General features: G+C 41.6%; 1 protein-coding gene across 3 annotated transcripts; it reads left to right on the top strand.

Annotated features, from left to right (window-relative positions):
* The first annotated feature begins 297 nt into the window (after positions 1-297).
* Positions 298-12,235, top strand: vezt (vezatin, adherens junctions transmembrane protein). Of its 3 annotated transcripts, none has more exons than XM_068306412.1 (12): positions 298-511; positions 1,607-1,726; positions 4,792-4,881; positions 4,993-5,177; positions 5,627-5,911; positions 6,685-6,843; positions 7,012-7,159; positions 7,750-8,114; positions 8,241-8,434; positions 8,980-9,086; positions 9,274-9,481; positions 10,190-12,235. In XM_068306412.1, exons 1-12 carry the CDS (start codon positions 476-478, stop codon positions 10,720-10,722), a joined length of 2,430 nt encoding a protein of 809 aa, XP_068162513.1. In that variant the 5' UTR covers positions 298-475; the 3' UTR covers positions 10,723-12,235. The 3 variants fall into 3 exon arrangements, with proteins under 3 accessions (XP_068162513.1, XP_068162512.1, XP_068162511.1); XM_068306411.1 differs by having other exon boundaries at positions 1,589-1,726; positions 6,697-6,843; XM_068306410.1 differs by having other exon boundaries at positions 1,589-1,726.
* Positions 12,236-13,971: the final 1,736 nt, after the last annotated feature.

The raw sequence follows: 13,971 nt of genomic DNA, 5'->3' as shown, positions 1-13,971 counted from the left end.
TAAATTAACTGTGACAAAACATTAGTTGTTTGCATTGTGATGCAAATAACAGAAGCGAACACATAACAATTGAAAAGTATATTATCATTTTTTCAAGAAAATGAATTAACCTATTGCTGATTCATAGTAATTCGCATTGAAAATATGTTGTGAATATTATTTTGCTTTTATTTTGAAGTACATTTCCGTTATTGCGCTGGACGATTTGGTTTCCTTTACAGAAAAGTTCCTTGTAGCTTTCCAGACGGTAGGACCACTTCCTCTCACGGCCACACGGGGCGCACTAACTAACACGAACGCCTTGCGTCATGCATGCGAGGAAGCCGCGGACGAAGGCAAGGATCATGGGAAATGTGGCTTTCCCTGAAGTTTAGCATCAGGCTAACACACCAAGTTACCGACGAGTGTTCCAACCTGCTGCTGTTGCCTGTAACTTGATAATGCAAAACGGGCTGCGTGTAGATGGCGGAGAGCAATGACGGAGGAGTTTGATGAAGATGTTGTATTTGAGGTACGTATTATAGCTTCTGTTTTTATCTAAATTTTGTAACTGATGCTTTGTCATACCTCCCGAGTTCTGAGGCAATGTTATTTAGTGCCCTACTCGGCTAACTTAAACAAATATTGTAGCAAGCTAGTTCGTGTTTTAGCCCACTGACAGCAGCCTTCAGCTTTCGTTATCATGAGAGAGGCTAAGCAGCATCAGTGTACGCATTTATTTATTTATTTATTTATTTATTTATTTTTGCAGTGTTATCATTCATAGACTTATATTTTTAAGTGGGGTTGGGATCAGCAGATCCAATGCGTTGGTTCAGGGGAAAGAAATCCCTGGCAAGCTAGCTACATCTGGAAAATGCATGTCAGGAAAACAATAATTTTGTACCAGCTATCATAATCCATTTTTTCAAAATTTCTTAAAGAGATGCTCCTGTACGCTTTCCAGAAGCATCACATCTAGACCTGTTGTCTAAGCAAGAGAGGATTAGAGAGGAGCTGCAGGGGAAAATTGTTATGCATCTTATGGACATATTCTAGGACGGGACATTTAGCTTTGCTGGGTTTACTTAATGGCTGGATAGGTGTGGGCTTTTGTCTTGGGGGAGAAAGTAGAATCTATCGTATTAACAGCTTTATGAGAAGGTTATTACCTTGCATGAGGATTGTGTCTACGTTTAGCCCAGTTTACAGGAATGGTAGAATCATGGAAAGTCTGACATATTCAAGAGAATCTGGTGATTTGCTGCAGATTCACATTAAAGGCATATAGACTTCAGCATTTCTCCCAGAATAAAGAAGCAGCTGAGAGAGAGGGTCTATGATTTATGGTGGATGTTCAACTTTAGCTAGCTTATGATTCCTAAGGGAAAATAGACTTGCTGTTATGAATCAGCAATGATTTTCCCCCCTTTCTTAACACATACCATTGGTTTGACCCTGGAGAAAAGTGGGGCAAAATTTGGACGAGTGTGAGATCAGCCTACTATCGTGTAATTAGCCCGGTTTCACTCTTCTGCTACTATGTGACACTTTTTTTCATGATTCATTGCCTATTTGACTCCTGCTAAATTTCGCTCTTTTTGTACAGAACTCTCCTCTTTTCCAGTACCTGCATGATCTAGGGCACACAGACTTTGAGGCATGTCCAACGGCAACACAGGAGGACGAATACGATGGATCAGAGGGAGATCTCAACTCCGCCGACAAAGTTCAGCAGAAAACTTTGGTGAGTTTATCCCATTCTGAAAACAAATTTCACACAAACTTGTCTCCCTTCTCCAAGACTCTTCTCTCCTGAAATTATTTGCTTTCTCCCACTAATCAGTGGAAGAAAGCACATCAGTTGTTGATACATTTAAGTGTTAGACACCAAACTAGATTAATCAATAGTCATTCATCTATAACAGATAGGAGAGTACAGTGCTTGTCAGTCAACCAATTTCCCATCAGGTCAAAGTCTGTGTGTGTGTGTCTGTGTGTGTTTGCGTGCGGGCGTGCATGTGTGTCTGTGTCTGTCTCTGTGTGTACATTTATTGTTTGACCTCAGTCAGAAATTTGACTGTTGATTCCAAGCAGTGGCACACTGTTGCTGTTTGGCCAGTTGTGCTGAGTGTTTGTTGAAACATGGCGAAAGCGGCTTTCTAAACACATTTGCAGGTATATATTTTATGTTTTTCTTTGCCCTCTCACAAAACTTTCCTTTTCAGAAAGAAAATGTCTCTGCTGCATCTGTTTCATCCTGTTGTTTTCAGTGCTGGGATCATCACTGCTGTCATGTCTGTGAGCATCCTTTTTGCAAATTGTATACACGTCCGTCTGGTTTGTCTATATTTATTCTCAATGGGTCTTTGTGCACTGCAATCAAAGGAACACTTAAACTTTGAATACACTTGCTACAACCAACTGTCATTGACTAGTTTGACTTGAGATGTGATTCATTCAGACGAGTCTTGTGTCCTGGAGAGCTCATGATCACATGACTCAGCCTCTCTTCAGTCTCCCTCCACACTCGCAACGGGAAACGGTAGTGTGTTGGCTTCATTCAGGAATTTTCCGTATGTGTCATACTTCCTCTGTTGTACAGTGTTGTTGTAAGGAGTCAGAGAGGATGAGGGACTTGGATGAAACAGGAAAAGTATTGGATCATCCCATGGTGTCCAGCTTCCTGGCGCTCAGATAAAGCTGGAGCCGTTCACGTACACACAGTTGTGTTTCTTTACGTTATCAGTAAGAGCCTAAACAAGATGAACCCAGCTCTCATGCTTGTGTTCCTGGTGAATACAGGATGGGTTAAAAAATAGTGAGGTTAGTGAATTAAAACCTAACTAAAGTTTATATTTATTTGAGTTGCCTGACATAAATAACAATTTATATTAATAGACATATCTATTGTCAAATATGAGGAAAATATAGTTTTGTTCCTTTTTAGACTTTTTTTTGGTCTCTTAAGCAAGTAATTGATCATAAATGTAGTTAGGAGAATTACCTGTAGCCACTGAAGCGCTTCAGCCAACGTGTGTGATCACTGGATTAGGATGCATGTTGATTTTACTCCCTTATACATCATTTTGCTCAACTTTGTGCAAACAGAGCTCAAACTCAAACTTCACATTGGTTATTTTGTGTGAAAAAAAATGTTTTAAATATTTCATTCAGTTATTTGACTATTGATTTTTATGTTCATTTAACAATCAATAGTCACATAAAAGCTCCCTTAGATACACAACTGGTAATTTGTGCACATGCATTTTTGTATGGATTAATCAAAAAGTAATCTGTTAATTATTGAGCTTTAGAGGAGCTACTTGGTGGATTTTGTTACCTTTGGACAGCTTTACTTTGTGCAAAGCTTAGCTAACCCTCTGGATGTTGGCAGACAGTCATGAGCATTGTATCAAGCATCTTGTGTTAACCTTAGCTAGAAAGCCAAACAGTATTCTGAAGTATTACCTTAAACTACTGCATGTGTCACCAATAGATTAGGTTTGTCTGTGCTGTGTCTGTTCCATCATGTCGCAGAGCTCCCAGTGGTCTCTGTGACAGAAGGAGAATACTGATGAGCATGATCTGGCAGCGCAAGGATTTAATTTTGAGATCATGCATTTGTGATGTAACAGGGACATGGTTTCCATCATCTCTGCTTTAGCGTGGGCTGGGATTAACTTATCTGATGCTGCAAAGCAGACACAGTAGTGAAAATGGTCATTTGGAGGCTGCTGACCCATATTGTGTGAATTCCTGGTCCTGAAGCTTTCCTGTGACTAATCAATATTGACGCACCCTTTAGGTTATTAGTGCTTGTGCTGGACCCAATTCCCCAGCAAACCATAGCCCAGACTCCCTGGTCTGGATCAATGACCTCTTGTTTCTGCCATGAACTGCAGTGAGCACACGTCACAGGAAGTTCCAAATCTAATATCTGCAGCATGCTTGTTTCTCTGTCTCGCAGTGTGTAGTCGATGTGTGTGTCACCTTTGTCATTTAATACTCAGCCTGCAAACATGTTTCAAAATGAGTCACATTTTTTTTAAACAAAGTTTTTCACAGATGCCATGGAACGCCGTAAGCAGATTTGTAAACGGTCGGTCCTACTCATGATCAGGTAGTATTAGACAGCTGGGATTTCTTGGCAGGCCTTTAATACTCATGCCATATTTCAGACAGCCAGTTCACTTGTTATGCACTGAAATGCATCACGCTTTAAAAATGAAACGTGAGGCACTGTCACGTTGAGGCCGGATGTCTCACAGTGTTTACAGAGGGATAACACAGCTCTGAGAATGACTTGTAGGAAGAAAGGAATGAAACCAAACACTGTGGTTCTGTGTTGTACCTGTGTCTAATGAAAATGTAAGAGAATTGTCTGTGTCAGTCTGTAAAATGTGTGTTAAGAAACAATTAAAGGAGGTTCATTGATACTGACAATGTATAAATGCAATACAGCAAACCGCAATTATGTGGTTTCTGTGCCGCAGTAGAGCTATGCAAAGCCTGGGAATGAGTGGTTTTACAAACACACATTATACTTGTTGTTGCCTGAAAGAGGCTGGCTCCAGGGATACGCCTCTGAAATGTGAGCATGTGTATTAGTGAACACATTTGTTAATTAACGGACAATCTGATTAGTGGAAAATAAACCCAAGCTGGGGGACAGATTTCCAGGTAACTCGCTTAGTATTTGTCTCCAGAAGATTTTTCAACTGAACTGATCCTTATAGGTTGCATGAAGCATAAGATAGTGATTTTTTTAATTGGGTGAATTATAACCTTTCTCTACTGTGTAATTTGCAGAGAGGCCAGTTATGGAAGCTGGCTGAAGACCTGTGGAGACTGAGTCCATTTCACCATGGGTCTGCATCTCGTAAGCTGGGCCAGCAGATGGTAAGTAAATGGGAAACAATAAGCTGGTGCAGAAGCAAGCAACTTGACTTGGTAGTTTTATTTTTTAAGGCATCTCTTATTTCTAAGCATGCATCATCTCTTCTGTTCTAGGACTGTGTCTTCGGTCAGTACTCTGTGGGGTGGATTCTGGACCAGGATGTCCTGCTGCAAGAAGACGTGGAGCTGATCGAGCTGTTAGACCCCAGCCTCCTCACCCTCGGCTCGTCCGCCTCTGGCTCGTCAAGCCAAAGGAGCACCCTGCCCAGACCTAGCCTCTTAGCCAGGCCGTCCATATGGTAAGATGTTAGGAATGAGCGGTATTGTGAGTTTACAAAATAATCAGCTCATATGAAGAAGTTGGGCAGACTCTCCAGTCCTCTTGCTTCCAGTGGGCCTTTATTCCACCAGTGGCTCTTGGGTTTATTTTTTCTTCCCAATCTTTACCACATTTCCTGCATCCTCTTCAGTTGTCACTCTCACACATTAAGGATATAAATGCCCAAAAAGTAAGCATGAAATGATAAATATTTCTCAAATTTTGCATATTCTGTGAAAACGGGAAAAAAATCGTCCCATATTTTAATGTGATTATTAATTGATGTGAGCCCGGAATCAATGGATCCCCTACATGGGTCCATTGATGACCAAGGGAAAAACTTATTGTCTAGACTGATTCAACAGATAAAAGAATCATCTTTCAAACTTCTCGCTCACCATTATCAACACCTACGTTCTCTTTTCTCAGGGATATGGCGGGGCTGGTGGGCCTGGTTGCAGTGCTGCTGGGGCTCTACTCCTCACCTAAGGGTCTGTGGACGCTGGCTGCCGCCCCGTGGGCCATGGCGCTGCTGGGCTGGGTGGGTCTGAGAGGGATCATGTTGTGGAGACAGGGCCACATGCAGAGAGCTGTTCATGATCGGGCCGCACAGCTCCAGACGCTAATCCACAACGGCAAGGCGCTGACTGGACTATCCAGAAAAGCATTGCGGCTGGTGCAGGAGACAGAAGTCATCTCCAGAGGGTTCACCCTGTAAGTGTGCTTGTTTCATGTCCACTTACATACGTGTGATCCAATCATGTAATGCCTGAACTTTTATTTTCTATCATATCTCCAACTGTTGGTATCTGGTGCCAGGTTGCTCAATCAGTTCAATCCTTTGTTGGTTATTTGTTCACTTTTCTCCTCATGTTGTTTCTCTTTCTGTGTTTGTCTCATCTTGATTTATATTCCAGCAGTCTGCACAGAAACACTATTTATGTAGCATAGCAGTACTTCAGTAACAGACTTTGAGAAGTAGTACAACATTTTCGGAATAAACTTGCCTGTATTTTCCTGAGTTAGATGAGAATATGAATGTTGCTTTCATATCTGTCCGGTAAATATAAAGCCAAAGCTAACAGCTGATTTGAAATGCGAACAATTCGTTTGTTTAATAAAATCCTCCTGCCATTTATAGTTTATAAAAGAAAATTGAAAAAAAGATGGAATGTTATATTTAGTGAGGTGTCGAGATACTTTCAGTTCAGTTTCCTTTTTCTACCAGTCTTTTAGCGAAGCTTTGCTAACTGTATGTAGCTACAGCTTCTTATTTGTTGGACAGACTTGAGGTCAGCTGCAGATTTTCCAAAATATCAAAGTGTTCATTTAATGGTGTATCATGTTGTCTTTGTCACATGTTTTTGTTCTCCTGTCATCTGGTCGTTGGTGTTGTCTTCAGTGACATGTTGTCCTTTGTCGTTGTGTGTTTGCCCCCCTGCCTCTTTGGGACATCTCCACAGTTGTATCACATTTCACTTGTCAAGTTTGCTCGACAGGGTGAGTGCGGCCAGCTCCTTTAGCAGGGCCGGGCCGGGGGCGATGCCACGAGGCCAGCAGCTGATCGGTTTGAGGAAGGCGCTGTACCGGGCGCTCCGCTCTGCCTTCAGATCCTCGCGTAGAGCCACGTGTCACATGCTCAAGACATATCCTTTATCTGGAGAATAAAAACAATAGCTCACATATATCTTCATGCTCTTTGCATCTTAATGTGCAATGCTTTCATTTTGGTTTATCTGAGGTCATTTTTCACATTGCAAACACAGTTGCACATATTTTCACAGAAGCGTGACGTGTCCTTAGCCCGTCCCTACGTTTCCTCTGAACTCTGAGATCGATAACGTTACCAACTACGTGTCCGCGGTTCCTCTGAAAGAGCTTGGCCTCGGCCTCGGTATCGAGCACCTTGGTGACGAGCAGGCTCAGGAGCTGACTGACGACTACAGCCTGCCTGCCCTGAAGGTAGGAGGTTTTGGAATAGTTTTACCTATTTGTTTGTTTTGTTTTCCGAGAGACAAAAGTGTAGATTTTTATTCCTTCTTTGATTGAATCATAAATACGTAGATTCATAGTTGGAAATGGGGAGAACCCTTTATTCGTCTGTTGCTGCAAAAATAACTTTTTTTTTGCAATTGCAATATTACATTGTTTAATCCATATACAGAATGATTTCCTGTTGGTACATTAACCAGACAAAAGGATTTTTGCACTTTTAATACGTACATTTTTAAGTACTGTGAGTTGGTTTCCACTGGACAATCCAGTTTAGCTATTTTCCTGTTTACAGACTATACTAAGCTATGCTAACCAGTTGCTATCAATAGCCTAATATTTGGCTATACTGACATAAGAGGTTATAATCACATGTCACATGTGACATAAACCTCAGTCTTAATCCATTCAATCCCACACAAAATCTTTGCATTCAGAATGTTTCCCAGTTTGGCTCATGATGTAAAAGGACTGAAACAAGTGACAGCTAACAGCCTAAATCTGAATGGATGGTAGAGCTCATATAACGGAGGGCTGGTGTTTGTTGTTTTCTCTTGTAGATGCTGTTCCAGCTGTGGTTGGGACAAAGCTCTGAATGTTTCCGTCGACTTGCTCTCCTCCTGTCTCCGCAAAGAATAGAGGAGTCAGAAGACGGGGGGCCCAAAGGAGACACCTTCCTTCCTCCTCCTCCTTGTCCACTGCTACATCAATCAATCGCTGCTGTTACCGATCCCCTACACCACGCTCTGGCCAGCTGCCTCGGTGAGGTGCAACGCAGCTACGACTTCCACCGACACTTTGAGAACCAGCTGAGGACAACGGGCTCTGACAGAACAGGACGAGTCGGGGAGAAGTGCAGAGAGCTGAACACGTTGCACACCTCCATCCGAAGCCTGCAGCTACACTTGAAAGCCCTGCTGAGCGAGTGAGACACCCGCAGGGACAGAACGGTTTTCATTCCTAACTATAACATCGATAATTAAGGTCTTGTCACTTTATGTTGGAGCTTAAAATTTCAATCTGTTCAGTTTCTATTCCTTGTTATCGTCAGGATGATTATCTTAGAGGACGACCTAGAGAAACTCATGGTGTCCAAGGAACCAGCAGAGCTGACGTTCGAGGGCTACCAGGACATCAGTGACCGGCTGCATCACCTTCAGCCTCACATGCAGGCCAGCGCCGGTTGCTGGGACGACACCGTCAACCAGGTGGAGCGGATGCTGAAACGGGCCGGCGCCTGTTCAGGTGAACCCCCATAGCCCTGCCAAACCAAACTGATATTAATGTTCCTGCAGTGGTCCTTATTTTTATCAGCAACACATTTTTCAAATTTCATTAGTAAGAATAATTATGTATAATAACAATAAATATTCATTCTATAGGTTGCTTTTAACAGAAACACGTTTCCCAGTGCTATGTGTAACTGTTCTTATTAATCTTTACATGTGCTTTATATTCTCTTGCTATTTTATTCTAACTTAAGTAGTATACTGATATCATAGGTTCTGTGCTGATTTGCAGCCATCCTGTATGTATCATCACAGTACTACGCACGCAAGACAGGAAACTCCCCCTTTAGTGATTTATTGTGTTCCACATCTGGATGAGGACTAATTTTGGTGCAGACTTCCTTATTCCTTAACTTGATGCAAGATTATTGCTCATCACAGAGAAAGCAGCTTCTTTTAAGAGTTGGACATGAAACGGATCAACCAGAGCGGCGTGTTCACCAAGATAATGAGGTTATCTGTGCTCTGTTGCACTAACGTGAGTCCACACCATTTCTGCAGGTAATGCTGAGAGCCCAGAGGAGTTTTGCCCCCCTGTACCCGAGTTTCCTGCCTCTCCTCCATCCTACCCATTGATCCTAGACAGAGACCCTGTGCCAGAGGAGCTGGTGAGATGTTATCCTCACGTCTCATGTTGTTCTTCGAATTTACACTTATGTACATATTTAATTGTACTGTCAGTACATCACAATTCATGGATTTTGGCTTTAGTGTGGCCTTAAAACGACACCAATTTCCTGTTTCACTCATTCTTCATCACATGTCCTCCTATTCTGTGACCTCACGCCCATCCAGGAATGGGAGGCCTACGTGTCCGACTCGGACTCTGACGCTGAAGGCGTGGGGTCTTGGTCTGACGTGTTGTCACCAGAGGACCGGGAGCGGCAGCGGCGGGAGAGGGAGGAGTCCCGTCGCGTCCTGTCGGAGCTAAAAGCTGTGCTGGGCTTTCGTGCGTCAGAGGGGGAGAGGATGAAAAGGAAGCAGCTGCTCTTCAATGACCAAGGTCTGAAATGACCCTGTTACGTCTCTCCTGTAGTTGATGCTGGTGTTTCCTATATTTTTAAGGTGAGGCAGTATGTGAAGCTGCTATCATGCATCAACTATTAATTGCCAGGCCTGGGCACAGACAAAAACACTGGATGTGAAAACGATATTAATCTGCCTGCATGTAGGCATGAGGGCAGCTACCTTGTATGGCACCCAAGGAGCAAGTTTTTGGGGGACAGTGCCTTGCTCAAGGGCACCTTGGCAGTGCTCTGGTGATAAACTGGCAACTCTACAACTGCCAGTTCATGCTTCAAAATTTTTGGTCATGAAACGGCCACCCTCCAGTCCTCAGCCCAAGTGGACTTAAAAAACTCATAAATGTTTAGTTCATATTTATTTTGGTGAGAAGCTCAAATTGTTTCATTTCAGGAGCTTCAACCAGAAGGTATTTAACAGTTTTTGTTCATAAATGACCCATGGGGTTCCCTATGAAAGATAATTATTGACTTCTGGTAAATAACCATAAATCTGTCAGCACTTTGAAGACTTTTCACTTTCCTTACGGCCTACATTTTTTTAAATTAATTGATAAATTAAAAGATTAGTAAACTGAAAAAAATGAGCCTTTTAAACATTTTCAAAGATGATTTGAATTTGTAACCTCAAAGTTAAAACTGGATCTAAATATGTCACTCATAAGTTATTTATTCCTTCTTTCTTGCAGCTGCGGTGATGTCTTCAGAGCGCAGTGAGTGCACGGATCCTCCCACGAATCAGTTGGACTCTGCGGCTTCTCTTGGGTCAGTAGAAAGTGACGAAGAAGAAGGAAACCACATTTTGCAGAGCACTGCAGGAAACCGAGGGCAGGAAGAGAAAGGAAGCGATGCCAGGGCGAGGCCTGACCCCTCGCTAGAGCCGGTGACTGAGTTCAGCTGTGGCCTAGAAGTGAAAGAAGGTGGCCTGGGTGGAAATTCAGTCTCTAGAAGAGGAGGGGGAGGAGCATCCGAGCTCCACCAATACGAGGGCGTCCTGGAGGAGGGGGAGGAGCAAAACGGTCTAGATTGCTTCCTGAACCCTAAAGTCCTCGCCGTCTCTTTGATGGACAGACTGACAGAGATCCACGGGCCGGAAGTGCTCAGCTTCAGCTCTGCTCTCGCCGCTCAGGTGGCGGCGCGGTCACACTCACTCATCAACATGGAGGAGCAGACATTCGGAGAAGAGGAAGAGAAGGAAGAAGAGAGCAAGCCAAATCCTTGAAATACTAAATTAAATTTGCTGCTTTAACCAAGCACTGAGCAAAGACTGTTTCTGTCTGATTGGCTGGGTGTCTTTTATCAGTGAGTCTTGTGTTACATCTCAGCTGTTTCTGGTAGTTACTGTGTCTCAAATTTACGCCACTCTCCATCATCCGTCCATGTTCACGTACATTTCTTACTGCTCTCCTGCTGTTAAAACTCAGGTATCAGAACCACTAATACAAACATGACCTTACAGTGTTGAGGTCAGGAGGCTGGAATATTTACAGTTTGGTGACATCCGCATAGTGTATATAATTCATACTCATTTAAATGTGGAAACAAAGATTGTAAAAAAAAAACAAATTGGCCTACATAAAGAAAGTGAGAAAGTGGAATAATGTGTTTGATTCCTTTTTTTAATGTACTTTTATTATAAATCAGTTTGATCAGAGAAGTGAGGCAATTTAAATCTGGAGAGATTGAAGGAAAATGTAGTCAGAAAATATTGGGTAGCAAGTTGGAACATGTTGTTATTGACAACAGTTCAATATTGATATTATCAATAATATTGCACATGATTAAATCTGATCTAATCTTGTTTTCTACAGATGCCATGATAATACAATTACAAGTTTTTATGTTTTGACATCATTACGGCTTTTTAGATGTACACAGTTGTCTTGTTAGCAATGGAACAGCTAATGCAAGGTCTGCGATACGTGATAAGAAGTATTCAGACATTTAGATACAAGGAGCTAAAGCTTACCAAAATATAATAATTCTCTATCAATCCTGCATTCAGAAATCAACTAATCTAATTATTGGCAGCGGAACACAGCAGAAAAAAGTCATTAAAATAAGTTCCCCGTCAAAAATATTAATGTACAATTTTCATAATTTCAGGGGCTACACTTTTTATCTAAATTAACTACATTACTTGACTAATTGAGTTGTTCTTGATGTGGTGAATTTGCACAAGTGACATGAGGTGAAACTTGGCTTTGCTTTCCATCTGAACACAACCAGCAGGGTGAATCATCCGGACATTAAATCTGGATTGCGCTGTAAGAAGAGAAAGAAATATGCTATTTTTTACTGTCTGCACTTTATTTTTATCCATTTCTTCATTGATGACACAATACGGGGTAACTGTAACACAGCTGCTCTTTCAAATGACATACAATACAACACAGCGTGTGTCCCTGGGACGCAAGCTTTAAAAGCACTTCAACCCAAAAAAAATATTGACAATTTTTCCACTTCTCCACTTAAATTTCAAACTCAGATATAGCCATCACATTTTGTTCTCGTGCGAGTTTCTGGTCACGGGACTCACCCGCGTGATTCTGCCTTATTCAAATCGACCAAACGGCAACACGACGTCTGCTGGTTTTACAAGCTGCAGTGAGAGAGGAGTTAGTTAGACTCCAGAGCAAGAATAGGAGTCCTGTTGGATTTGTCTGTCTGTTAAAGCCCTTTGAAATGTCTGCTGATGTGATTAAGCGCTATACAAATAAAGGTTGATTGATTGATCGAACACTATTGTGTTAAGAACAGTTAATGAAGCCATCCTTTTTTTCAATGTCTGTCCTTACATCAGAACTGAAAGCTAATGGAAATTTGTTTATGACTCAACACTTGAAATTCATTGAACTGTACTGCTGTGAGGTTCATAGTTAAATACCTGTACAGGTATAGTAATAATGAAGAGGCTGATTATCTCTAGTGTGACCGCAATCTGTACTTAAATGTTACATATGAAGTTGCCATACAACCCTGATGTACGCGTACACCACTTCCTCCACCTTCCTTGTTTGTCCTGTCTGCCTTGTTCTGATCCCTCCTGCATTTTTCAGTGTGAAATAAAATACCATGGTGGAAGGGTTTGTTGTATCTTCAAAGTCATTTCTGACACCTGAGAGTCACTGTGTGGGGTTAAAAAACCAGTTTGTCAAGTTACTTGATATGTTTTTTGGGACACTCCATTTGTCTCAAACACAACAGCTGGTGCTCATATTTGAAGGCATTCATGATTTTGGAGACTTGCATCACAACCGATGTAGTAGGCTAATATATTTAAGTTACTCTGTCTTGTACTTAAATCCATTTAAAACAAAATTCAGTGTGGTATAATTCTGGTTCAGACATTGGAGTTTGGTATTATAATACCAGCAAAAATACTTCAATCCACCTGAAGACTGAAAAGGGCTTTTCTGGGTGTAGCATGAACACAATGACCTGCATCAATTCCTTCTAAATATAATCAACCACAAAACTTTACCAGTGACTGTTGCAGTTGACCCCGTTTGAGCAGCGCCATCTGCTGGTGGACCCTGTTCCTACTACAGGTGCTTGGGACAGGAGCTCATACACAAACCTACTGTATATACCCCACCTAAATATTTGAATAAGCTCACTTGAAAGTCTCCACCCACTACCCACAGGTAGTGGGTGGAGTTGGTGACAGTGTGTCCACCCACTAACATATAAAAACAAATGTACCAATACATTTGTTTTCATATGTTTGGTATGAAGTCTGATATTATTGTTTTATCCTGGAATTTCCACAGGTTCCCGCTAGTGTGTGATATAATAAAACATGAATATAATGCTCAGTCCACTATGTCTTGGACTGGGGACCGGAGGGTCGGTGGTTCAAGACCCGTGAGTGTGAACTGACGGTGGGAGGTGCCAGTTCACCTCCCGAGCACTGCCAAGGCGCCCTTGAGCTAGGCACCGTCCCCTTTATAAATTGCTCATTGGAGGTGCAGCAAGAAGGAGCTGTTATAGGTTATCATATCAGTATGTGAATAACTGGATTATTAATGTTCTATATTTTTGTTGTTTAATGCACTTTCAAGTACAAAACATGTTAGATGCTTTAATGCCATGTTGCAGTAGATGTGCTGCGATGTTGAGGTAATGTAAGATAGTAAGTGACCTCATTTTATTGATTATAAACATTTGTGTTTGTGAAATTCAAATTGTAAGGCAAATTATGAGTTAATGATAAACAATATGGTTGAGGGGATATAATACATCTTTGCAAACATAATCATGTGGTTATGACCAAGCAGTACTGTCACTACCATAACAGGGAGTGTTTCGTAAAATAAAAAAAAGAACAAAGTATTTAATTTAATTATATGTTAATTATTAGTTAGATGTACATTCAGTGTAATAACTAATTAACTCTTTAAGATCTTTAAGATCACTGTAATTCTTTCTACATTAAAGATTGCATTTCAATTTGGATGAGTCGTGTGTG

This window comes from Antennarius striatus, chromosome 22 (assembly GCF_040054535.1).
Source record: "Antennarius striatus isolate MH-2024 chromosome 22, ASM4005453v1, whole genome shotgun sequence".
Taxonomy (NCBI): domain Eukaryota; kingdom Metazoa; phylum Chordata; class Actinopteri; order Lophiiformes; family Antennariidae; genus Antennarius; species Antennarius striatus.
This window is presented reverse-complemented; position numbering and strand designations above follow the sequence as displayed.

Excerpts from the sequence above, each read along its gene's own strand:
- vezt (XM_068306410.1), top strand. The coding sequence starts at position 476 with ATGACGGAGGAGTTTGATGAAGATGTTGTATTTGAG. Across the intron at positions 4,882-4,992 it reads GTAAGCTGGGCCAGCAGATG|GACTGTGTCTTCGGTCAGTA; the intron begins GTAAGTAAATGG and ends CTTCTGTTCTAG. Across the intron at positions 5,178-5,626 it reads TTAGCCAGGCCGTCCATATG|GGATATGGCGGGGCTGGTGG; the intron begins GTAAGATGTTAG and ends CTCTTTTCTCAG.